Here is a 25,374-nt window from a genome sequence, read left to right on the forward strand (position 1 = left end):
GAACCCCCTGAGGAATATCGCTAAATACTTTAGCATGTCTATCAAGTATCTTCTGGATATCTGGTAGATGACTCTTTTCTTGTTGCTCTGGTGAAGTCGGCATAATGTAGCACTCTGTCACCCACTCTATGTCATCATGATGAAAAAGTCTCTGCATTCTCCTCAAGGACACTACTCTGCAACCTCCATCTGAAAGTCCTCTAAGTACCACAGTTCTGCGCTCATGCTGGAATCTCATCTCCAATTTCGCTAGGTTGAGTGTGAACTCAACTAGCGAAGCCATCCATGTCATGCCGAGGATGACATCATAATCTCCCATGTCCACAACATAGAACTCATCCTCCAACTCGTAGCCATCTCCAAACCTAATGCGAAGATTAGATATCTTCTGAGTGCATAATAATTTATCACCGTTAGCCACCATGACTCTAAACCCATCTGCTCCTCTGTCTGTAACCCTCTCCTGGCTACCAACTGTGCATCTATGAAGTTATCTGTAGCCCCAGTGTCAATAAGAGATATCACTTTCTGCCCCTGGATAGTACCCCTAACCTTAATGTTAGAATCTGATAAGATTAATAACCCAGAAAACTAGTGCAAAGAATAAATATCTAAACTATGAATGCAAATGATACAAAATCAAAATAGCATCATAGAGTTAGTCTCCAAGAGAGTAATGCAAATGCTGGAAGTAAATTAAGAGGATGCAAAAACAAGAGATGCAAATACAAGCCAGGTAGCATGCTTATATAGGCTAGGAAGAGGGAGGAGGTGGCAACACCAACCAATGAGGAGCAACCATCTATAAAACTAAAGATAGCACAGTATCTTCCCAAGATAGCTAATGGATGCTCACATGTAGGAAGGTGACATCTCACAACCATTCACCTAATAAGACATGCTTTATTAACCTAAGCGAGATTATTAAAAGTGTAGGAAAAAACTAGCAAAATAGGAAAAATAAAAAACTACACTAACACCCCCCCATAAGCGAAGTTCGGGTGGATGCTACCCTAGCAAAGCTATGAGAGCAGGAAAATGGGTCCCGGCAACAAGGCCTGATCAGGTACCCAATACAAGAAAAAGAACTAGATGAAGGAAACTAAGCCTCCAATCTAGGAAATGTCCCAAAGAGGAACAAAAAAGAGCATGAAGCATCTCTGAAGCATGAAGCTGCAAACACTGTTAGAAGAAACTACTGGAACCCCCACTAAAATAGTGCATGACCAGGTAGAGAAGACAAAGTTTGAAGAGCTGATCAATCAAAGAGGTGACCTCCAAAGGTAGGAATGAATGAGTGTCTATATAGTAGATGAACCATCTCACCGAAATGCATAGGTGCCTAGCCACTGCATCCGCCTAGTACATAGGAACAAAAACTGAATACGTAGATCACTCAACCAAACCAAAGAAGTAATAGAGCCAACAGGTGAACCTCCCCATAATGCTGAATAGGGAGAGGGGTGACAGGAACACTGAAATGCAATGCCAAAAACATCTGCAAGAAGAAGAATCAGGAACACCAACAGTGCAATAGAAGTACAAGCACAGGATAAAGGGCGGTGTCATCGACACACTGCATGGGCTAATGTCGTGGAAGAAAAATTCACTTGACAAGGGTGGATGAGCACAAAATGGCAAAACATCATGACCACCCATGGCACTTTATAACTGAATGTAAGTAAAAACAAACACAAGGTGTACAAGATCCCAGCTATGCAAAAGCAGGCACTTTATCTCAGTGCGTTTACAAAAAAAAGAATGCAACAGAATAGAAGCATACAATGCTCAGAAGTCAGAAAGAACAGTGAGCCAAAAGAACAGAAAAAGAGATTCCAGGACCTATAGAATCCAAGTAATCCGCCAAAGTGCGAAAGTGCAAAACTCGAAGGAGAAAGAACCTGAAGCAGAATCTGGATAAAAGACCTCTGCAACTGAATAACTCACAGAACCATCTTTCCAACGATATCTGGCGAGCCCAGAAAAGAGTCCGAATGAGCAAAATATGGCTCCCAGAAGGCAAAATAGAACATCTGGCTTTGACTGCCAAAACAGGCAAACAAACTGTAGCAAAAATCAAAAAAATTGTACCATCATCTCCGTCTCAGAACCAGCTTTCCGACGCATTTTTTGGATCGAAAAAATACGTCCGTATGCTCAAGTTACGGAAGAAAAACCGACAGGGCCTCCTCATGAAGAGCATATGCTAAAAGTGAAACTTGGGCACAATAATCAAGGAAACAAATAGCACCACTACGATCTACTCAAAAAATCATGCATTTTCAAAAAAAGAATCGCCTCGATACGAGGTCGTATGAGAAAGTTATGATCCTCCGAAATTTTCAAAACGAGAACTGTGCACAGTCACGGCTGAAAATCTGCAATTTCTGAAGAATTCATGCATGAAAATCAAAAAACAACTCCACTAATGGATAGAGCACAAAAAAATAGCCAAGTTCATAACAAGAATCATCAAAATTGGAGTCCGTATGAGCAAGAATGAGACATTTGAAAACTGCGTTCAAATCTACGACTGCCAACGGAGAGGGGTATGGTTGTAGCTTTGCATGTTCGATTCTGCAAAATATACAGCTTGCATGCAAAATCTAAAAGATACCCAGATGGTTTTTCGAGGCTGCGAACGAAACCCAGAAAGTGTTTTTCTTGCTAATGTACAGAAGATGTTGCTGTAGTGTAAATCAAATGCCTTTAACAGTAAAAAACGGCTCCAAAAATCAAAAAACAACCCCAGCAACCAGAATATGACATGCAAATGTTGGATCAGCTTCCTAAGTCCATCAATGGCATGCTGGAACCTGCAAAACTGATTGAAAACTCCAAATATGCAAGTTGGTTGTCAGATTTGAGATTGAAACCCCAGAGAAAAATCTTTTTTGTCTAAACTTTTCTAATTCTCAGGATCATCCAAAGATGCAAGAGAAGAGCATACTTCGTTTTTCAAAAAACTACAATAAAGTTTATTTGCCCCCCCCCCCGAATCTCTTAAATAAGGAAACTAAAATCTACTCTTGCACATAGAAAAGCTCTGATACCATGTTAGAATCTGATAAGATTAATAACCCAGAAAACTAGTGCAAAGAATAAATATCTAAACTATGAATGCAAATGATACAAAATCAAAATAGCATCATAGAGTTAGTCTCCAAGAGAGTAATGCAAATGCTGGAAGCAAAATAACATTAAGAGGATGCAAAAACAAGAGATGCAAATACAAGCCAGGTAGCATGCTTATATAGGCTAGGAAGAGGGAGGAGGTGGCAACACCAACCAATGAGGAGCAACCATCTATCGGACTAAAGCTAGCAAAGTATCTTTCCAAGATAGCTAATGGATGCTCACATGTAGGAAGGTGACACCTCACAACCATTCACTTAATAAGACATGCTTTATTAACCTAAGCGAGATTATTAAAAGTGTAGAAAAAAAATAGCAAAATAGAAAAAATAAAAAACTACACTAACACTTAAATGTGATTGCCTTTTGGGCCCCTGTCAAGCGTGCCAACGATCTATCATCCTTAGGAATGCTGCTCTCCTCTATAGTGTTACCCTCATCTGAATCGGAGTGCTGATCCTCCCCCTCTGACTCTGACTCTTCTGCTGAAAAATACTCCATTTGATTTTCCTTAGCCTTGAGAGAACATTTATGAGATAAGTCCCAAGGCTCTCTACAATGGAAGCACAACTTCTTCTTTCAAAGTTCATTCAAGGTTTCATTGTCTAGTCCTTTTGATCCTTCTTTGGGTTTGCTATACTCTTTCTGAAACGGTTTTTTGTCTTTGTCCTTGCGGTAGGAAGAATCTGTTCAATGGTTTTTTCCTTTGTATACCGAAGGGGCTAAATCTCGTGCCTTTTTAGTTGCTTCAGCTAAGGTGAGTGGATCATGTCCCTTCACCCAACCTCGTAATGGATCAGCAAGACCATCACAAAATAACACCACCAATCTCCTAGGAGAGATATCAGTAACAAGTACAAACAAGTGTTGAAACTCGGCAATGTAAGCATCCATAGAACCTGACTATTTTAACAGTGCCAGCTCCTTGAAATGTAACTCGGGATCCCTAGTGTCAAATCTCTCAATCAATGTTTCGATGAATTCCTCATAGGATGTAATCTGATTATGCCCCAAAGTCACCATGCCATGATGCCACCATTCATGTGCAACGCCATCCAAGTGCATAGCCGCATACTTGATAGCCTCCTCCTCAGGCATAGGATTTAGCTACAAGTATGTATCTACCTTCTGCACCCAAGCTCGTGCAGTCATCTTTCCTGAAGCATCATACTAAGGTAAAGAAAGTTTTCCAACTTTCTTTCTCAGCTCAAAGTTTTGATTCTTCCCTCCTGCTCTAGGCATGTGTCTCATCCTCAAGTCCATATAATCTTTGAGGGAAATATTTGCCTGAAACTCCGGTCCACTAGCCTCCCAATCCCTCCTGAACTAATCTTGTAACTAGATAATCTGCGATTCGTTTACTAGTTGAACCGGATCTCTAGGTGGGAAAGTGGGTAGAAGAGGTCTCGAGCTCACAGTCCGGACTGGGCGTGCAACATGTCTAAAGTTATCAGCCTCATTCCCATTGTTGTTGTGTCCATTATTACCATTAATGTTATTCTCGGGACCATTGTTGTTGCCTTGGCCTCCATGGTTATTGTTTCCCCCATTGTTATTGTTTCCCTCATTATTATTGTTTCTGTTGTTGGCATCACCTGGATTAATATTGACACCCATATGTCTAGCCATGAGCTGCAACATCATGTCCATTTGCCTATTCTGTTCCTGCTGCATACGCTGCCCCTGCTCTAATGTATCCAGTAACTGTCTGAACATTACCTCCCCCTGATCTGGACCGGCATTCCCGCCTCCACCTAATCCTGTATTCCTGTCATCTCGATCATCCATATTGTTGTCCTGATCAAAGAATATCTCCTCTGTGTCTGTATGGTTGGATTCAATGTCCACCTGCACGGATGTACTAGACTGTTTGCTTTGCAAGTCTGAAATCCTATTTTGTCTTGCTCTGGTATCGCGAAAATTATAAGGCCCCTGTCGCATGCTCAAACATAAATGCTTAGCCTGTGTTTTATTTATTTATTTCTGATTTTAGTGTTTTGACATTTCGTCAAACACTTTTTCCTCTATCCGGCTGTTCCAAATTCCCTATAAGACCTCCACAGGATGGCAGGACTTATAGCTCTGATACCACTGTAATGGGCACCCCTGAATGTCCCAAAAAACTAAACCAAATTGCTGAAAGAAATTATGTCAAACAGTTTGCATTCAACCTCTTATTTCTCTGTTTAATATTTTAAACCCCTTATAACTCCGGAAATCAAACGTTTATTTGTTTGTTGTGTTTTGTGCATGGAATTGGTATCATACAACATAAACAAGAAAGAAACTACAATAATATGCAAAGTGGAAATGAACTGCTGCCAATAAAATGTTATTTTCAGAATTCATAAAATCAAGTACATGGCAAATTTATCAACTCACTAATTACTTCAGCATTATTGACATAATACTCCAGCCCATGCTTTCGAACTTGCTGCTACAGTGCCGCGTGAATAGTGCCACGTGAATAGTGTCGCGTGAATAGTGTGGTGTGAATAGTGCTGCATGAACAGTGCTGCTACAGTACTTTGTCCTTCAATCAGTCCACTACCTTCGTAATATCATTCCCTCAAAGCGGCATAAGCGTCGGACAAGTAGTGAAGAAGATATGAGCAAAATACCAAATTTGTCTGTAGCTGGAAATGCAACTAAACTGCCTAATAATGAAGCCGATAACAAAGAATTCCAAAGGCCAAACCTCAAGGGAATAACGTCTAGAATGTTAAAAGAGAGGATAAACGTCATCAAATGCCAAGAACGGAGCTGCAACTCACACACCAATTTCTTCTCATATTCAACCTGTCTAATGAAGCCACAAATGCTTCCTTTTATTCTATTTCCAAGGGTCCGCTCAACTCATATAGGGAATGTGGGATAAAAGATGTGTAATATATAAAACATATATTAAAATACCTCTTATGTCTCCCTTGGGTACACATCCCCATAAAATAAATATTAAAGTAACACTTTAATATTTTACAATTAAATTAGACGTTACTTTAATAAAACTTCAGGCATTAAAATGTATTAGCAATCGGACTCTGAATAATGCGAGTGATAGCTCATCGGAAAGCTCTCATCGAGGAGTATCACATCCAATCACCAAAATTGACCTGCACTGTGTCTTGCCGACTTACTAAAAATAGTAAGTATGCCTGAAACTGAGTAAATCAACTTCGTTTTGGCCCAAACTGGAAATGACTAGGCCAAAACACTCCAGGATCACATTAAACCCTTCGTTAGCCCTCGGGATCATGTAGAACAAGGCTAACACACACACACTTGGTCAACTGCTAATGGGGACATTACACACGTCTAAAAAGCTAGCAAGAAGCCATTCCCCTGTTGGATGAGAACATTTGATCTTGTTGGTATTGAGGATCACAAAGCAATTGTTTTTTGTTTAATGTTTGCAACCAACCTAGCTTAATCATAAACAACACAAGCATCCAAACCCAAAGTAACTTAGTTGATCAGTAAAAGAATGCTTTATACTTTCTTCCCAATGCACCACACTAATACATAAACAAAGAAACCATGCAAACCCAACGCAACTCTCTAGGTGGATAGATCATTCCATCTATCACCTTTGAGTTTAAGAACATAATATGAGAAGCAACTTTTGAAACCAAAATATCCAGTTTATGCTCAACTTATACAAATTTGTTGCAAATACCAAACTGCTCATGAAACTACTTGTGTTACTTGTAAGAACATACAAATGTGAATGAACTTCACAATCCTAAACGGTGTATCAGGGTTGAATAAAATTGAACTCTTGTCAAAATTCATTATAAGAAATTAATTTCTAAATATTAACATGAATGTATGTTAGATCATTGTTCCAGAAAAAATCAGCCTATAACTGATGACTGAAGTACCAACTTGAAGACTGTATTACTGAGACAATACATACCCTGGATATGGTTTAGAGTTCAAACACCTTTGAAAAGCTCATTTTTGGAATACAATGAAGCATAGAAGCCAGACTGGGCCAAAAGAGAAGAATGAGTTCCTTCCTCCACTAATTTTCCTCCATCCAAGAGAAAAATCCGATCAGCCTTGCTTACTGTTTCCAGGCGATGAGCAATTACAAAAACCTGAAACTATCCCAGCATATGAATATGTTGATAAAACGAGTTATTTTATATTAATTACCTAATATAAAACAAACTATGCCAGACAGAAATATAGATATAATGTTAATGGTGACTAAAAATCTGGCAATGCATAGAATTTGGGTCATTTTCATTGTCCACATTTTTCCTTTTAGAAAGGCTCAGATGGGACTTAGAAAAGAAAGAACATACTAAATTGTCTTTCAGATTAGTTTTGGTATTAAAATTTTGGCCTTTGGACCAACGATGATAACTGTGAAGAAAAAAACTAAAGAAAACTACAGGTAAATGATGCTTGCAAAGGCATATGCATAGATCAACATAAAAACAAAATTTAAGGCATGGAAATTACACAAAAGGATGAGAGAACTGAGGAAGTTACTAAAGAAAAGGTTAAAGATGCACATAAGGAGAACTGATGTAAATTTACGTAGCAAATTTTGACTTTGATGTAATGAAACTCAAAAAGTGTAGAGTAATGCTAGTTTTCAAATTCTATATGTATTTTCTCTTACATGGCTTTTGTAGGGAAAAAATTTCATAGTGCCTTCATTGTAAAGGTTAGAAACCAAACATTGACTTGGTACAGTACAATTCAGCTTGTTTGGTTCTTTTCCTTGGTTGCTAGTTTTCCAATCACCAAGTTTGTAATCTTCTTGTTTTATATTTAATTGTAATGTCCCCTTTTGTGATAACTTAAGAAATCAGGATAATTAACTTGAAAAATCAATTGCAAGAGACTCCTTTTGGAGCTGGTTGCATTTTGGAGCTCATAACAGCTAGGAATTATTTTATAATAATCTTTTATATAAGGACAGGGGTGGCTGTTTCAGACATTTACATTGGGCATTTGAGGCCATCACTCTTTGGGACATTGCTTGCATCTTCATTGGAGAATCAAGGTGACTTCAAGAACCAGGTTCCTTTGTTCAATTCATGTTATTATATGTCATCTAGTTGCATTTTAGGAGGCACTGCTGTAGGTGAAAGCTCATATCAGATTTAAGCAAATGTATGTAAGGCAAGAGTCTTGGCATCTCATCTCATTGCCATTGTAGAATTGTTGCATTGTCAATAATATATCTGAAGTTGGGAATTCTCTATTTGAGTTATTGTCTATTTAAAAGTTTAAAAGGGATGTATGCCAACTATTTGATATAATGACTATAGGCTGTAGCTGCACATTTAGGTCATGATACTTTATCTATTGCATTTCAGAATACAAAAAAAAATCTGCTTTGCATCTAGGACCTTATCTAAACGTCATAGGACTCTTTTGCAAGTAGTATATACATTGGATATCATTGGGAAAACATTTATGCACTCAGACCAGCAAGTTACAAGGTTGACAAAATTACAAGCAGCAAATTGGGGCAAATTGTGGTCAGTTTGAGCAAGGGTCATTACAGTGGTATCAGAGATCTGATCTTGCCATCTTGTAGGAATTGATTTCATTATTTGTATGAGATTATTATCAGAGTGATCGGTATTTCTATTTCCCAGCCATGGATAGATACAAGAGGTTGAGTTCGGGAAGTCGACACAGTAGTAGAGGGAAGAGAACAGAGTTGGATGCTTTGGTGGAAAGTGTCGAGAAATTAAGATTGCATCAGCAGCAACTTGCAAAGAGATTGTCGGATGTGGCTACATTGACAGGGTAACAAGATATTTTACTTCTGCATTTAGTAGGCCGACATCGAGTTCGTAGGGGAGAAGACTTGAGTTTTCTTCATCCGCTGATTGTGATGTTGATGTACCATATCTAGTTTAGCACCTGTTATTACCATCCGTAGTGCTGATGATAGTTTTGTTGCACCAGACTCAATGGATGTTTCTGTGCCACTGGAGGACAGTAGTGTCAAGCATCACCGGGTTGAGGCTCCCAGAGTAGTTACTGTGGGTTCTACAGAGGCAGTTGATGCTATAGTCATCTCTGATCATTCAGATTCTTCTTCAGAGGGAATTGTCATTGGGGATGTGTATGTCAGCTTCAATAGTGGCTCCAGTTCAAGAGGCAGTGGCTTCCTCAGATAGGCCCGAAGCTTCTATGGAGTCTCCCAGTGGTGTACTTGGTGATTAGAGTATTATAGAGGCGACACTTGATTTTAGTTTGGGCTCCAGCATTATTGGTGTACAGGTTGACAATGAGTCATGTGTACAACGATCCGTGTCTGCAGTTGAGATTCCTATAGGTGATGTGAGAGTTGTTAGTATGGACACATCTGAGGACACTTTCGATGATGGTGTGAGTTGCATTGGTGACGATGCCCCCTGTATGATATTGAGTGATGATTGCGAGGAGAGTTTGAGCTCTGACAGTTTTGATATTTATGATAGCAGTTGCAGTATGGGTTCGGTACAGGAGACAGTGTTATATTCCTGTGCTGAGGATGTGAGCATGGAGATTTCTAGTGACAACACTCAAGATGGGAGTGTTATAGATGTTTTGTCTGATGACACTCCATGCTACAGTATAGCTTATCCACAGGTCGATGTCAAGCTGTGTATGTGGTCAAAGTTGGTAGAGGAGATGCAATTAGAAGATATATACACTAGCATTCCAGAGTCATCCGTTGTTGTGAGGATAATGAGTGCTGTAGTGTATTTTGATTTTTATTTCTTACTTTGGGCATAGATTTAGTGTCAACAATTGGTGGAGATGGGTTCCTTGATTCAATGTTGCCGGAACCCATAGATGAGGATGAGGTAGAATCTGAGTGGTAGGCATTTGTTTCAGCCAGGGCTACCTTGTTAGTTGAGGGAGTTACTTTGTCAGTGACCCCTGATGATATTTGTCAAGATCTGGACTCTTAGTTGCAGAGGACGAGGGAGCTGGAGATTGTGATGATGAGATGGTTTCAGCAGCAGCTTCCTCGGAGTTAGATGAGGATGAGTCTGATGCTTGCATTCAGAGTGTGGAGGTGTACTAAGATGTAAGTACACTAAGCATTGGTGATCTTGAGAGGAGTTCGTTTGATTTAGCTTTCTCTCATAGTGTGGACAGCATATTTGAGATGGTTCATAGGAGGCCCGTAGTGCAGATTCGCCATGTGACTGGCCAGTTGAGAGTTGGCAAGAGAGATATCACTACTGCTCTTGAGCATTTTGATACCGCTCGTCAATTGTTGGTTGTTATTGGTTGAGGTGCTTCTATGACAGATGAGTCCAACAGTGGTTACCTTTCTTTGGCAAAGGTTCATGCCTTGCGTGAAGTTGTCAGGGTTTTGAGACAGGATTACTTATAGTTGGTGGCCGACTGTGATCACCTAATTGAGTGCGGGAGTACAACCTATGAGGCACTCTTGGATCATGAGGAGGAGGCAAGTGAGCTTACCTAGGAGCTCACATCGACTACTGAGGCTTTGGAGGACACACAGCAAGATCTACAGGAGTCGTAGTTTCAGTTAGAGGAGGTGACCGTGGAGTTGGAGCATTTGCAGTCTACGCCAGCCCTAGACCCAGTTCATTTGTATATTGAGGTGGTTGGTGGTGAGTACACTCCTACAGTTGTTACTGAGGAACATGTTGTTGGGGCTGACACACATGTTCAGGATTTGGGAGTACCTGGTCTTGATGAGTTTGGGATACCAGTGGAGTCGAGTCTCCAGATTGATTCTTCTCACACAGATGACACTGTGGTACAATTGGCCGTGCCACCTTTATAGAGGGATCAGTTGTGGTGTGTGGGGGAGTATGTTGATGCTTCCTTGTACAATTTTTACTGCACTGAACCATTGATGGAGTATTTGCTGGATAGTGCAGGTGTTCATCTGGACTCACATAAAGTGTTAGAAGGTGTTCTCATCCGAGGTACTAGTGCTATTCGTAGATTGGTTGGGGAGATTATAGTGATCCTTTCTACTATGCTACCTCACAGAGATTTTGAGGTGGGGTTTGTTGAGCGGATTGCACAGGGTCCTATCCAGCCTACAGCCACTCAGAGTCAGAGATTGGAGCCATCTGTTGATTCTCAGTTCAGTGATGGTGAGCCAGTAGCAGAGTTTGGGGGTTCCTACTGGCATTATACGATGGAGTATGCTCATCATTTTTCTTTTGACCCAAGGATAGAAGATTTGATTTCACGCAGATATAGATTGGCTCCAGTTTCTTACCATCCATTATGGGATGGATTGGCACCATCTTTTGTAGATGGAATTGGCAGTTGCAAGTTACACAGCCTGCAGTATGGACACACCTAAGATAGTTTATCAAAGATTGGATTTGGTGGCAGTGACTCGGGTACCTATGGCTGTTGTCATATCCACAGTGTAGTTGGGTGCGAGTGTTAGTTAGACAGGGACTTGAGTTTTGACAGAGTCCATGTTTCAGTTGGCTTGAGTTCCGCAGAGTGGTTTCTTCTATCGGCATCTACAATTGGTCTTCAGATGATTTTGTCAGTGATGTCAGTTGTTTGGGTGTTGAGTGCAGTTTCTTAGTTGCTGATTTTTGTACTGTTAATGTTGACGATTTCTTCACAGGAGTTTGGTGATGACAAGGACATTATGTAGTTCTTGTGGGATCCCGGTGGTGAATTGCTCGAGGACAAACAATTTTAGGAGGGGCGGACTGTAATGTCCCCGTTTTGGAAGTAGTTTGATTTAATTAATTTAATTAATTAAGTTGTCCAAAATAATTAATATTTTATGAGGATGACTAATTAATTATTTTAATTAAATAAATAAGTGGTATTAAGTTAATTATTTATAAAGTTATCAAATAAATAAATATTAAAAGGTAACTTTATATTTAATTAATTTAATAAAGTGACTTGAATTATAAAATATTTTATAAAATCACTTAATAAATAAAATAAAATAATGTTCTAGAAGTTTCAGGAGAAAGTGGAGAAAAAAGAATGAGTAAGCATCCTGGGCTTCATTCTCACCAGGCAGATTTAATGTTGTTGTTGTTGTTTCATCTTGTGGAGCCTAGGGTTTCTACAGATTACTTCTTTGTCATAGGAAATGAAAACTTCCTATTGATAGCAATTTTGAGGGTGTGAAATATCACTTGAATTATTGCAGCTGGGAGGAAGATACTTCAGTCTTCTATTTGTGCTACATTGAGAAAAATATTTGAGTACAATAACTGATGTATTATTGTACTTTCTGAATAAAGGGTTTAAAGGTTATTACTTGCAGATCAGATTTAGTGTTGGCTGCTATAGTACTCGTGAATAGTGTCTGCTACAGTGTTTGCTACAGTAACTTGGTGCATCATTCAAAGCATTCTCAGCCTGGGCACAATTTTGGAGAAGCATTACACTCTTCCTTGGCATCAAATATTGAAAGGAGGTCTGATATTATTTTCAGATTCTGAAAATAAAAACTCACTCACATTAGGGGTGCTTGTGGAGACCACGATTTTGTTTGTTACTCCCTCATCTTGGTTTGATTTCCCTTCCTACCTTGGGCACACTATATAGGAGGATTATTGGATGAAGCTGGTTGCATTTTGGAGCTCATAACAGCTGGGAATTATTTTATAATAATCTTTTATATCAGGACAGGGGTGGCTGTTTCAGACATTTACATTGGGCATTTGAGGCCATTACTCTTTGGGACATTGCTTGCATCTTCATTGGAGAATCAAGGTGACTTCAAGAACCAAGTTCCTTTGTTCAATTCATGTTATTATATGTCATCCAGTTGCATTTTAGGAGGTACTGCTGTAGGTGAAAGCTCATATCAGATTTAAGCATATGTATGTAAGCCAAGAGTCTTGGCGTCTCATCTCATTGCCATTGTAGAATTGTTGCATTTTCAGTAATATATCTGAAGTTGGGAATTCTCTATTTGAGTTATTGTCTATTTGAAAGTTTAAAAGGGATGTATGCCAACTATTTGATATAATGACTATAGGCTGTAGCTGCACATTTAGGTCATGATACTTCATCTATTGCATTTCAAAATACAAAAAGAAATCTGCTTTGCATCTAGGACCTTGTCTAAATGTCATAGGACTCTTTTGCAAGTAGTATATACATTGGATATCATTGGGAAAACATTTATGCACTCAGACCAGCAAGTTACAAGGTTGCACATGAATTGTTTGACAAAATTACAAGCAGCATATTAGGGCAAATTGTGGTCAGTTTGAGCAAGGGTCATTACAAATATCTTTGAAAGAGAAATTTGATGAATTGCACAAATCAAACTTTCAGATTAATCAGAAGCAGCTTGATCTAGATGAAACCAAACATAAATGAAATACTGAGAAGTGAACTTGTTGCAGCTAATGAATTCAAAGAAAAATTCAAATCTAGTTTAGTGAAGAAATTCAAATCTAGTTTAGTGAAGCTTGATGCGCAATTGGAAAGTCAAAGACCTAAAGGAGATATTCAAGGACTTTGTTGTGAGAAAGGAGAAAGTTTCAGATCTTCAGAGCAAAGCAGGAATCAAATTGAAGAACCTAAGAAGACACCTATTCGACAAACCAATGGACAAAGATTTAGTGGAAGATTTTTTACTTGTAATAAAGTTTGTCACAAGACAAATCAATACAGAAGCAAGCCTACTACACCATCCTTCTCTAGTTATTGCTTTACATGTGGAAATTATGGACACAAATCTAGTGAATGCAAGGTCAAAATGAACAAGCCAATGAACAGAGAAAACATTACATGCTACAAATGCAACAATTTTGGTCATATAGTAAAGTAGTGTGGATTGAGGACAAACCAATAAAATCAAAGGTATGGAATTTCAAATGTAATGTATTTCAAATGAAATAATTTGGGTCATCTAGCTAGACACTATAGATGCAATAATGTAATGTCCCCGTTTTTGAAGTAATTTGATTTAATTAATTTAATTAATTAAGTTATCCAAAATAATGAATATTTTATGAGGATGACTAATTAATTATTTTAATTAAATAAATAAGTGGTATTAAGTTAATTATTTATAAAATTATAAAATAAATAAATATTAAAAGGTCATTTTATATTTAATTGATTTAATAAAGTGACTCAAATTATAAAATATTTTATAAAGTCACTTAATAAATAAAATAAAATAATGTTCTAAAAGTTTCTGGAGAAAGTGGAGAAAAAAGAATAAATAGGCATCCTGGGCTTCATTCTCACCAGGCAGATTTGATGTTGTTGTTGTTGTTGTTTCATCTTATGGAGCCTAGGGTTTCTGCAAATTACTTCTTTGTCATAAAAAACAAAAACTTCCTATTGATAGCAATTTTGAGGGCGTGAAATATCACTTGAATTATTGCAACTGGGAGGAAGATACTTTAGTCTTCTATTTGTGCTACATTGAGAAAAATATTTGAGTACAAAAGCTGATGTATTATTGTACTTTCTAAATAAAGGGTTTAAAGATTATTACTTGCAGATCAGATTTAGTGTGGGCTGCTACAGTACCCCTGAATAGTGTCCACTATAGTGTTCGCTACAGTAACTTGGTGCATCATTCAAAGCATTCTCAGCCTGGGCACAATTTTGGAGAAGCATTACACTCTTCCTTGGCATCAATTATTGAAAGGAGAAGGTCTAATATTATTTACAGATTCTGAAAATAAAAACTCAGTCACATTAGGGATGCTTGTAGAGACCACAATTTTGTTTGTTACTCCCTCATCTTGGTTTGATTTCCCTTCCTACCTTGGGCGCACTATATAGGAGGATTATTGGATGAAGCTGGTTGCATTTTGGAGCCCATAACAGCTGGGAATTATTTTGTAATAATCTTTTATATCAGAAGAAGGGTGGCTGTTTCAGACATTTACATTGGGCATTTGAGGCCATCACTCTTTGGGACATTGCTTGCATCTTCATTGAAGAATCAAGGCGACTTCAAGAACCAGGTTCCTTTGTTCAATTCATGTTATTATATGTCATCTAGTTGCATTTTAGGAGGTACTGCTGTAGGTGAAAGCTCATATCAGATTTAAGCATATGTATGTAAGCCAAGAGTCTTGGCATCTCATCTCATTGCCATTGTAGAATTGTTGCATTGTCAATAATATATCTGAAGTTGAGAATTCTCTATTTGAGTTATTGTCTATTTAAAAGTTTAAAAAGGGATGTATGCCAACTATTTGATGTAATGACTATAGGCTGAAGCTGCACATTTAGGTCATGATACTTCATCTATTGCATTTCAAAATACAAAAAGAAATCTGCTTTGCATCTAGGACCTTGTCTAAACGTCATAGGACTCTTTTGCAAGTAGTATATACATTGGATATCATTGGGAAAACATTTATGCACTCAGACCAGCAAGTTACAAGGTTGCACATGAATTATTTGACAAAATTACAAGCAGCATATTAGGGCAAATTGTGGTCAGTTTGAGCAAGGGTCATTACAAATAATGCAGAAATAACAATGAGGGTTCAATTGAAACAACAATGTAAAGAATTACATTAACGGCAAAGGAATTGATGTTGAAGGAGTTAGGAAAGAAATAAATAAGACATAAGTGAGAAAAGAACAAATTGATCGTATGGGTCAGATCACACCAGCTTCTAGTGTGGAAAATTCTTTCTCAAACTAATTAGGCCATGGACCTAAGGAAGTGTTCTTGAAGAAAAATATTACCTACCCCTGAATTTATAGGATCGATGGAAACAACCAAATACAATCAATAGAAGAGATAAAACAAAAACTTATTGTACCATGCTTATAGGATCAGAAACCAATCTCAAGATTTGCATACAAATTTTATATCGCTGGGATATGAAATTTTTTGTGCTAGGCTTCAACCGCATTTATTGCGAATTAATATTTGAAGCTATTTAATGATTAAAAAGGTTCTCTATGATATCATTTGGCAACTTGCTACTTTCTGAATGCAATTGCAGTGTGGTTGAAGGAGATTTGAGCAGAGATCTTGTGCTTTCAGAGATTTTAATTGCAAACCCTAAATCATTGAAACTAGGTATTTATCATTTTGCACTTTTGTAAATGTATAAGTAAAGTGGATACACCAATGGTAATTGATATTAAGGAGAGATCACGACCTAAATTCAAAAGACACCCTCACAAATCCATGGAAGGTGATCCTAATAGAGCAATTTTTCATGTACACAAAGTATTGCATGTATAAGATATTAGGGCATATATTCACTGTAAACTTGAAGAGATGGGAGATTATGCAATATTTAAACAATATGCATCTCTTTGTGAGAATGATCAATTGAAGGACGAATTCAAGGGTATAGAAAATGTGAAGATTGCACAGATAATAAAATTCTACATCTTTGATGAATTGGAGTTGATAAGGATAGTTCTGATAAAAATTCATGATCAACTCTTTTGGCTTGATAGACCATACAAGATTACTAGGGAAGTATTGTAAGTAGTGACAGGTTTTAATGCGAGTGGAGAAGTGCCAACACTTAGGTCAATTAAGAAAGATTTGGTGACAAAGCTTACTAATTCTCAATGGGATAAAAGGTCCATGACAGCCAAAGATCTCAGGCAGCCAGATGTAAAATTTGCAGCACTGTTTTTCGGATATAAAGTGTATCATACTAGAACAGAAGAATCCTATCTCAAGTACCATAATTCACAGTGCATACAAGATAGTCAAAGAAAACACAAAATATGATTTTTGCGAAGTTCTCAGAGAGCAGCGTTTGGACAATCTGGAGAAGATAAAGGAGGACAGGAAGCTAACATCTTGCATATATCTTTCCATTTCATGAATTTCTTTCCAAGATGTGGTAATACTACTTGGCAGAAAGACACACTCGTGACCTTGCAAATCAGTTGTTACTACTGCATGGAAGATAAAAAATCAGTGATTAGAGAACTTTGCAGATTCTTTAAGACTTTTCACAGAGGAAAATGCAGAGCAGATGCAGAATTCCAAAGCAAATAGTGGAAAAATATTCAGATATTGTTTGTTTCCTGATTGAAACAGATGCTTGATGTGTTGAGATTGTTGAGCCAAGGACTTCTTGAATCATGCCTATGGATTATGAACTAGAACCTTCTGTACTCGAGGAAAATGTTAAGGATATGTTGAGCAAACCAATTGATTCTAATGAACAGAGGTTTGGCACATATGAGTAGAATGGGTTTCACAAAAGAAAAGATGGTTGAGGCCTGAAAAAAGTATGGGGAAGAAGAGAAGAAAAAAGAAGAAGCACAAAAACCTATTCATGCTGATGACGATGACTCACCACCTCCTTATATTCCATTCAGGATAACTACTCAAAGTTGAGCAAGATCTTCAGCAAGTCAATCACAAAAGAAGACCATTGGTAAATCAAATGAAAGGACATGCAATGTCCCCAATTTTTAATGTAATAATTTAATTTAATTAATTAATTAACTGGTCCCAAAATTTAAATAATTATAATAAAAGGACCTTTAACTAGTTACTTTAAGTCTGTAATGTTTCGTTGGTGTTGTGTGCCTGATAGCAATTACCTGCTGGTACTGTGTGCTTGATGATCAGTTACCCGTTGGTCTCGTGTCCCTGATCACTAGCTACCCGTTGGTCCCGTGTGCCTGATGGCTAGCTACCCCTTGGTCCCATGTGCTTGATGGCCAGTTACCCATTGGTCCCATGTGCCTGATGGCCAGTTACCCATTGGTCCCATGTGCCTAATAGCTAGTTATCCATTGGTCCCGTGTGCCTGATAGGCAGTTATCTGATGGTGATACAGAATAGTTGAATGGAGTGAATAGTGATGTACGGACTCCTTGGGGATGGGTTGTATAGTAGCTTGGAATGGAGTACAGACGGTGGTGTTGATTGGTCATACGGTAGTCGGGAGAGCCGTATAGTATGGTAATTTTGTAGCATGGGCAAAGATCGTCGCATGGAACGGTAATGCTGTAGCACGGACAGATGCACTACGTGTTCCGCCAAACCAAGGGTAGCGGATGGTGTATGGAATCCGGATAGGTGGATTCAGTCTTGAAATCGTAAACAAACTTATAGTCCTAAATACATCAGATGAAAGCCAAACAAGAATGGAGATTGGACATGAATATCCTTCAATTGATATTTGCAATAAGATGGTGCTCCGATTTGCTAGATTCAAGCGAAGTATTACATGCAACGGAATAGTGTAAGGGTTGAACCCCACCGAAACTGGACAAGTCAAGTAGGGAAGATCTCTCACTTCTAAAATGGCGAACAATAGAGAATCCCAACAGGAATTCGCAATACAAAAGAAATAATCCAATCGCATACCTATGACTACCTACAAGCCATGCTTAAATACCCATCAGGGAAAACCTTTCCAAGGGCGTAAAAAGATAGCTGATAGCAATACTTACCAACATAAACTAATATAAAAATAGGTCCGAGATATATTAAATCAATCGGAACCACAAATACAAATATTAACTTGGGCCCCATATTAATTAATTAAAGTAACTAATTAATGGTCTTTTTATTATATTATTTAAATTCTGGGACCAGTTAATTAATTAATTTAATTTAATTATTACATTAAAAATTAGGGACATTACAAATCCTCGCTGCCCAAAGATTTCTTGCCCTCAAGCAATCCGTCATCAGACAAAATGGCAAGAGCTCCAGGGTCCTAAATCAAACGCGCGAGCAAGACAAGTGAAGTGACATCAATCTTTTGCAAGACCACATTGTCATCAAACTTTCGTTGTGCCACTGATATAAATATTGTCTTGTCCCAACTCACCAAGATCCCAAAATTGAAATTCATCTATGTAATACATCATGGTTTCCATTGGGGAATAGACTTCATAATCAACCAATTGTAAAGATTTCTCCTACAAATAATCCTCGATCGAATCTGCATCACTAGAAGGCTGAACAACTATCGGTAGAGCTTGCTTATTCGAAGGGTTGCTTGTAGAACTCAAATTATCATCAAGTTGATCATCAAGATTTGGTTCAATGATATTGGTGCAAGTACCTTCTTCTAGAATTTCCTTCATCTTGGTCTCAAGTACCAAGCAGATTCTATCTTTGTGATAAATGATTTCGCCAACCACCTAGTATCTGTTTCCTGTACTTGACCATCCAATAGTTGGCATGCAAAAGTATTCATGGAGTATTCAACTAACATATGTGCCCTCCAATTAGCTGGAAAATGAGCCATAGTGTAATCCAAGTCAAAGCTCTCCATTCTCCCAATAGGCTGGCAGAATCACCACCTCTGATACCACTATAATGTTCTATTGGTCCTGTGTGCCTGATAGCAATTACATGTTGGTCCCGCGTGCTTGATGGTCAATTACCAATTGGTCCCGCGTGCCTGATAGCCAGCTACCCATTGGTCCCATGTGCTTGATGGCCAGTTACTCGTTGGTCCCGTGTGCCTGATGGCTAGTTACCCGGTGGGTCCCGTGTGCCTGATGGCCAGTTACTCGTTGGTCCCGTGTGCTTAATAGCTAGTTACCCGTTGGTCCCGTGTGCCTGATAGGCAGTTACCTGATGGTCGTATAGTATAACTGAATGGAGTGAACAGTGATGTACAAACTATTTGGGGGTGGGCCATACAGTAGCTTGGAATGGACTACGAACGGTAGTGTTGATTGGTCATACGGTAGCTTGGAGAGTCGTACGGTATGGTAATGTTGTAGTACAAATAGAGATCGCCGTATGGTATGGTAATGTTGTAGCACGGGTAGAGATGGTCGTACAGAATGGTAATGCTGCAGCACAGACAAATGCACTACATGTTGCGCCAAACCAAGGGTAGCAGATGGTGTACGGATAGAAGGTGGATTCAGTCTTGAAACCATTAACAAACTTATAGTCTCGAATACATCAGATGAAAGCTAAACAAGAATGAAGATTGTACACGAATATCGGTCAATTAATATTTGCAATAAGATGGTGCTCTGATTTGCCAAATCTGAGCGAAGTATTACATGCAACGGAATAGGGTGAGAGTTAAATCCCACTGAAACCGAACAAGCCAAGTAGGGAAGATCTTTCACTTACGAAATGGCAAACAATAGATAATCTCGGCGGGAATTCGCAATACAAAAGAAATAATCCAAATCGCATTCCTATGACTACCTACAAGCCATGCTTAAATACCCGTCTGGGAAAACCTTTTCGAGGGTGTACAAAGATAGCCAGCAGCAATACTTACCAACAAAAACTTAAGAAAAATAGGTACGAGATATATTAAATCAATCGGAACCACAAATACAAATATTAACTTGGGCCTCATATTAATTAATTAAACTAATTTTAAAGGTCCTTTTATTATATTATTTAAAGTTTGGAACAAGTTAATTAATTAATTAAATTTAATTATTACATTAAAAATTGGGGACATTACAGGACACTTACACTAAAGGCTACTAAACCTAAGTCAGTCAAACCAAAGCTAGTTTCAAAGCCATCAAAGAAGATAGTTAAGACAAAGAGTAAAAGACCTGAAAAAAGAGCTTAAGATGATGATAGAGATGAGTCTACAAAGTTAGATGATGCAAACAAGCAACTTAGGACTAAAGGAACCAAAGCAACAAAAGTTTTGATGGGCCATATACTTGAGGAAAGTGTAACCAGTAAGCCTCAATTTATTGTTGATGTTATAATAAATAAGTTGGTAGTTCATGAAATTTTAATTCAACTAACACGATATTATCATACTCATGATGGGGAAGAGAAGAGGAGACTAGAGGAAGGAACAATAAATTTTTGAATAAGTATAACATAGCACTTGTTGAGATCAAAGTGGAGATCCTTGATGATCTATTTGCTAAGATTGAGGAGAGAAGATTAACTGCATTAGAAGAAAACAAGAAATAGAGGAGGTGTTTACCGTACTGGTAAAGAAATCAACGCATATAGACAATGGAACAGAATAGCAGAATTATATTCGCATACATTATGCTTCATAAGATGAATAATAATAGAAGATGCTTTACAATGATCCCAGACGGGATATAAATACTATCCGCCAAACCTTCCCGAAGGAGTCCGTTGGCCACAAACATTATGTCCACTACAAACTATTTACTCGTCGGCTACAGAGTACAGAAACACCGACGACAATCCAGTCGGTTGACAGGAGGCATAAGAAAATTATATCCAGATATCTCAACTGATGATTTGAAAGTAGTCCTAGATGATGCAAATAGACAATTGTTGACAAAAAGAATGATTAATAGGATTATGAGTGGAAAGATTGATGAACTGTTGAAGAAACTGCGGAAGCAATCAGTAGGATATTGTTGGCAAATTGATGTGTAAGACCACCACAAAAGGAGTAGAAGAAAGCAACAAATGAACCTTCTATGCCTACAGGATTTGATTCAACAAATGTTGAATCAAATTTGTTTATTTCTGGTGTTCCAATTACACTTTCTAATAGTGGAGATGAAATGGAAGATATACCTGGCGTTGAACTACAAGACAACTATGACAAAAGAAGAATGTAATGATGTAAAGGATGAGAAGGGCAATATAGATGACAAACCTATTGAGATGGACAATGAACAAGTTGAGGTAGCCAAGAATCTTGATGAAAATCAGACGAAAGATGAGACAAGAACAGATTTAGGCCCTCTTGATGAGCAGTTAGGTGAGCAAGATAAAGTTGAGCAGTTTGAGGTAGCAAGAGACACTGCAGAGTCAGAACATGGAAAGCAAATCACTAATATACATATACAATGACCAATAGAATTGGATGCTCTTAGTGAAGATCAGCTACTAGGACTTGCTACTATTGCTCATACTATGGCAAGGGAGCATATATTGAAATCTAATGAGCAAGGAAGTAGACATTCGATTGGAGCAACAAATATTTTGAGCAAGATTTTGTCAGTTCAGAAATTTAAGCCTAATAAATCGACATCTAGTTAGGAGGAATTTTGGACGCTTTTAACGCTCACTTTGAAAGTTCGGAGAAATCTGCCATGGTTAAAGTCCGAAATCAATGCATTTCTAATCATTTCAATCAATTATGTGCTTTGATTGCTAAGTACTAAAAATCTTTGGGTGTTGCTATTTTGCTACTAAAGGATGCTATTTCTACTGGAAGTAAGGTTTATCTATCTTGTATTAACTATTCCGTTCATGTGGCTGATATTAACAAAGTTCTTCAGAAAAGTGAAGAAAAGTTATCTAAGTTGTCTAAGAAATTTGATCCCATTAAAGAGCTTGCATCGGTTCGGGCGGCTGAGGTGACAAAGATCAATGATAAAATCCAAATTCTTGAGACAGAAAGAGTTAGAATGAAGGGAAGAATCAATGAGCTGATGAATCTTTTAGTGCCTAAGTTGGATATTGTAAAAAGAGGGTTGGAGGAAGCAATTGAAATTTATGAGCATCCAGATCCACCAAATCTGACTGAGGCTGAGAAATAAGCATATGTAGTGTGTGGAAAGATTGAGATCAGCAAGACCTTAAGGAAAACTTGGGATGTGGAGTTTGCAGCTCTGAGGTGCAGCTTTTCAGATATTTTCAGGCTTTTGTAAGTATATGTTGCATACCTCTGTACATATGCACAAGACATAGGATTTTGGTAGATCAATTTTGTTTACATATACTGGTGTTGGCCATTGATGTTGAAGGGGGAGAGTTTTGGGTGAAAAATAAGTTATTAAGTTCAGAAGCACTATTTTTTGTTTCAAAATTTATCTTTTTGGTGTTTGACATTTTACTTGGACACAATCATTTTCCACTTTGTGTTGTCACCAATGCCAAAGGGGGAGATTGTTGGCAAGAGATATTGCAATGAATGATTTGTATGTTGTCATTGTTGGTAATTACATCTCAATCTCTTGCCATTTAACATTTTTTGAATTTATTTTAAGCTCAACTTGTGAAATTGGTTAAGTATGGCTAAATAGGATCAGTGAATAAATAGGAAAGAACACATATGGAAGTATTTCATGTTGCACAATGAGGTAATGTGCAATGTCCCCAATTTTAATGTAATATTTTAATTGAATTAATTAATTAACTAGTCCCAGAATTTAAATAATATAATAAAAGGACCATTAATTAGTTACTTTAATTAATTAATATGAGGCCCAAGTTAATATTTGTATTTGTGGTCCCGATTGATTTAATATATCTAGGACCTATTTTTATTTTAGTTTCTGTTGGTAAGTATTGCCGTCGGCTATCTTTGTATACCCTCAGAAAGGTTTTTCCCGACCAGTAATTTAAGCACAACTTGTAGGTAGTCGTAGGTATGGAATTTGGATTATGATGTAGGGCCATACCACCCGTACCAACTCACAACCAAAATCACAACAAGATTGATGAAGGGCCAAAGAGATGACAAAAATGCTTCAAAGTATGTTTTATTAATGCTTGCAATTCATTACAATATTCTCCAAGTGGAAAAACTCCAAACTCTTATAATATAAGAGAGCTTCCTCACTAAGGGCTTCCAACTAGAAGAGCTTACAACAAAAGAGCTTGTTCACTACACCTTGAGAGCTTCCTTACAAGAGATTACATTCGATTGTTTCTTCTATATTGTGAATTTTTATTGGGATTCTCTATTGCTCACCATTTCAGAGTGAAGTATCTTCCCTACTTGGCTTGTCTAGTTTCGATGGGATTCAACCCTCACCCTATTCTGTTGCATGTAATACTTTGCTCGGATTTGGCAAATCGGAGCACCATCTTATTGCAAATATTAATTGAAGGATATTCGTGTCCAATCTCCATTCTTGTTTGGCTTTCATCTAATGTATTCGGGACTATAAGTTTGTTTACGATTTTAAGACTGAATCCACCTATCCGTATACCATCCGCTACCCTTGGTTTGGCGCAATATGCAGTGCATCTATCTGTGCTACAGCATTACCATTTTGTACAACCGTCTTCGTCTATGCTACAACATTACCATATCGTATAGCCATCTATGTCCATACTGCAACATCACCATACCATACAGCTCTCCAAGCTACTGTATGACCAATCGACACCACCGTCCGTACTCCATTCCAAGCTACTGTGTGACCCACCCCCAAACAATCTGAACATCACTTTTCACTCCATTCAATTATACTGTACGACCATCAGGTAACTGGCCATCAAGCATATGGGACCAACGGGTCATATCAAACCTAGTTCCAACCCCTTTGCCTCTTTTGTGGTGTTGGTTAAGAAGGACGGCACCCTTTGGATGTGTATAAATTACCGCACCCTTAATAAGAGAACTATTAAAAATAGGTATCTGATTCCCCGCATTGATGAGTTACTGGATGAGCTTCATGGGGCTTTTTATTTCTCGAAGATAAATCTTCGATCAAGATACCATCAGATACGAGTCCAAGAGGAAGATGTGCATAAGACAGCTTTCAAATGCCATTATAGACACTATGAGTTCTTGGTGATGTCAGTTGGGCTCACTAACGCACTAGCCACTTTCCAGTCATGCGTGAACCATATCTTTAAAAAATAGCTAAGGAAGAGTGTGTTAGTTTTCTTTGATGACATATTAATCTTTAGCAGGACTTTGGAAGAACATTTGCAGCACGTAGATGAGATCCTTAGCCTTATGGAAGAACACTTTTTATTTGCAAATGAGTCTAAGTGCGAATTTGGGTTAACTGAGATTCTCTATTTGGGTTATGTTATTGTTGCCGAGGGGGTTAAGGTGCATCAGGAAAAGATACAGGCAATCTTGGATTGCCTACCACCGAGAGATGTATCTAAGTTGTGGGGTTTCCTTGGTCTTTGTTCCTATTACCGGCAATTTGCCAAAGGTTTTTCCTAGGTAGCAACACCCCTTACCGATCTGACACGGAAAGGGGCATTTAGGTGGATAGAGGATTCAAAGGCAGCCTTTGATAGACTGAAACAGGTGATGAGTACATGTCCAGTTCTCCTAATTTTTCTAGACCCTTTGTTTAAAGTGTGATGCTCCGGGAAGCGGAATCAAGGTAGTGTTGATGCAAGATCATCATCCCATAGCTTTTGAAAGCAAAAAACTTAGGGGCAGCAAATTACTATATTCTACTTATGATAAGGAGATGCTAGCCATAATGCATGCCTTAGCCAAGTTTAGACAATACTTGGTGGGAAGTAAATTTACAGTGAAGACCGATCATAAAAGTTTACATTATTAGAATAGAAGGAATTGAATGAAAGATAGCAGAAATGGGTTAGCAAAATCCAAGCATATGATTTTGACATTGAGTATGTCAAAGGGGAAAACAATATAGTTGCTGATGCTCTTTCCC

General features: G+C 38.1%; 1 protein-coding gene across 6 annotated transcripts in view; it reads right to left on the reverse strand.

Moving 5' to 3' along the window:
- Positions 1 to 6,895: 6,895 nt before the first annotated feature.
- ABCB29 (ABC2 homolog 12) overlaps positions 6,896 to 25,374 on the reverse strand; it is a 242,590-nt gene continuing 224,111 nt past the window's right edge. For 3 of the 6 annotated variants that reach the window (XR_016364404.1, XR_016364400.1, XM_089828667.1), the window contains exon 10: positions 6,896 to 7,235. Coding sequence is in view for 3 of the 6 variants with exons in the window: in XM_089828667.1 (XP_089684793.1) it covers positions 7,071 to 7,235 (165 nt within the window). In the remaining 3 variants the exon portion in view is untranslated. Of the gene's footprint in view, positions 7,242 to 25,374 lie in introns of all 6 variants that reach the window. The other 3 variants (XM_089828668.1, XM_089828666.1, XR_016364402.1) reach the window with 2 other exon arrangements.

This window comes from Cupressus sempervirens, chromosome 5 (assembly GCF_028749045.1).
Source record: "Cupressus sempervirens isolate cs-2001-9-10 chromosome 5, ASM2874904v1, whole genome shotgun sequence".
NCBI lineage: Eukaryota > Viridiplantae > Streptophyta > Pinopsida > Cupressales > Cupressaceae > Cupressus > Cupressus sempervirens.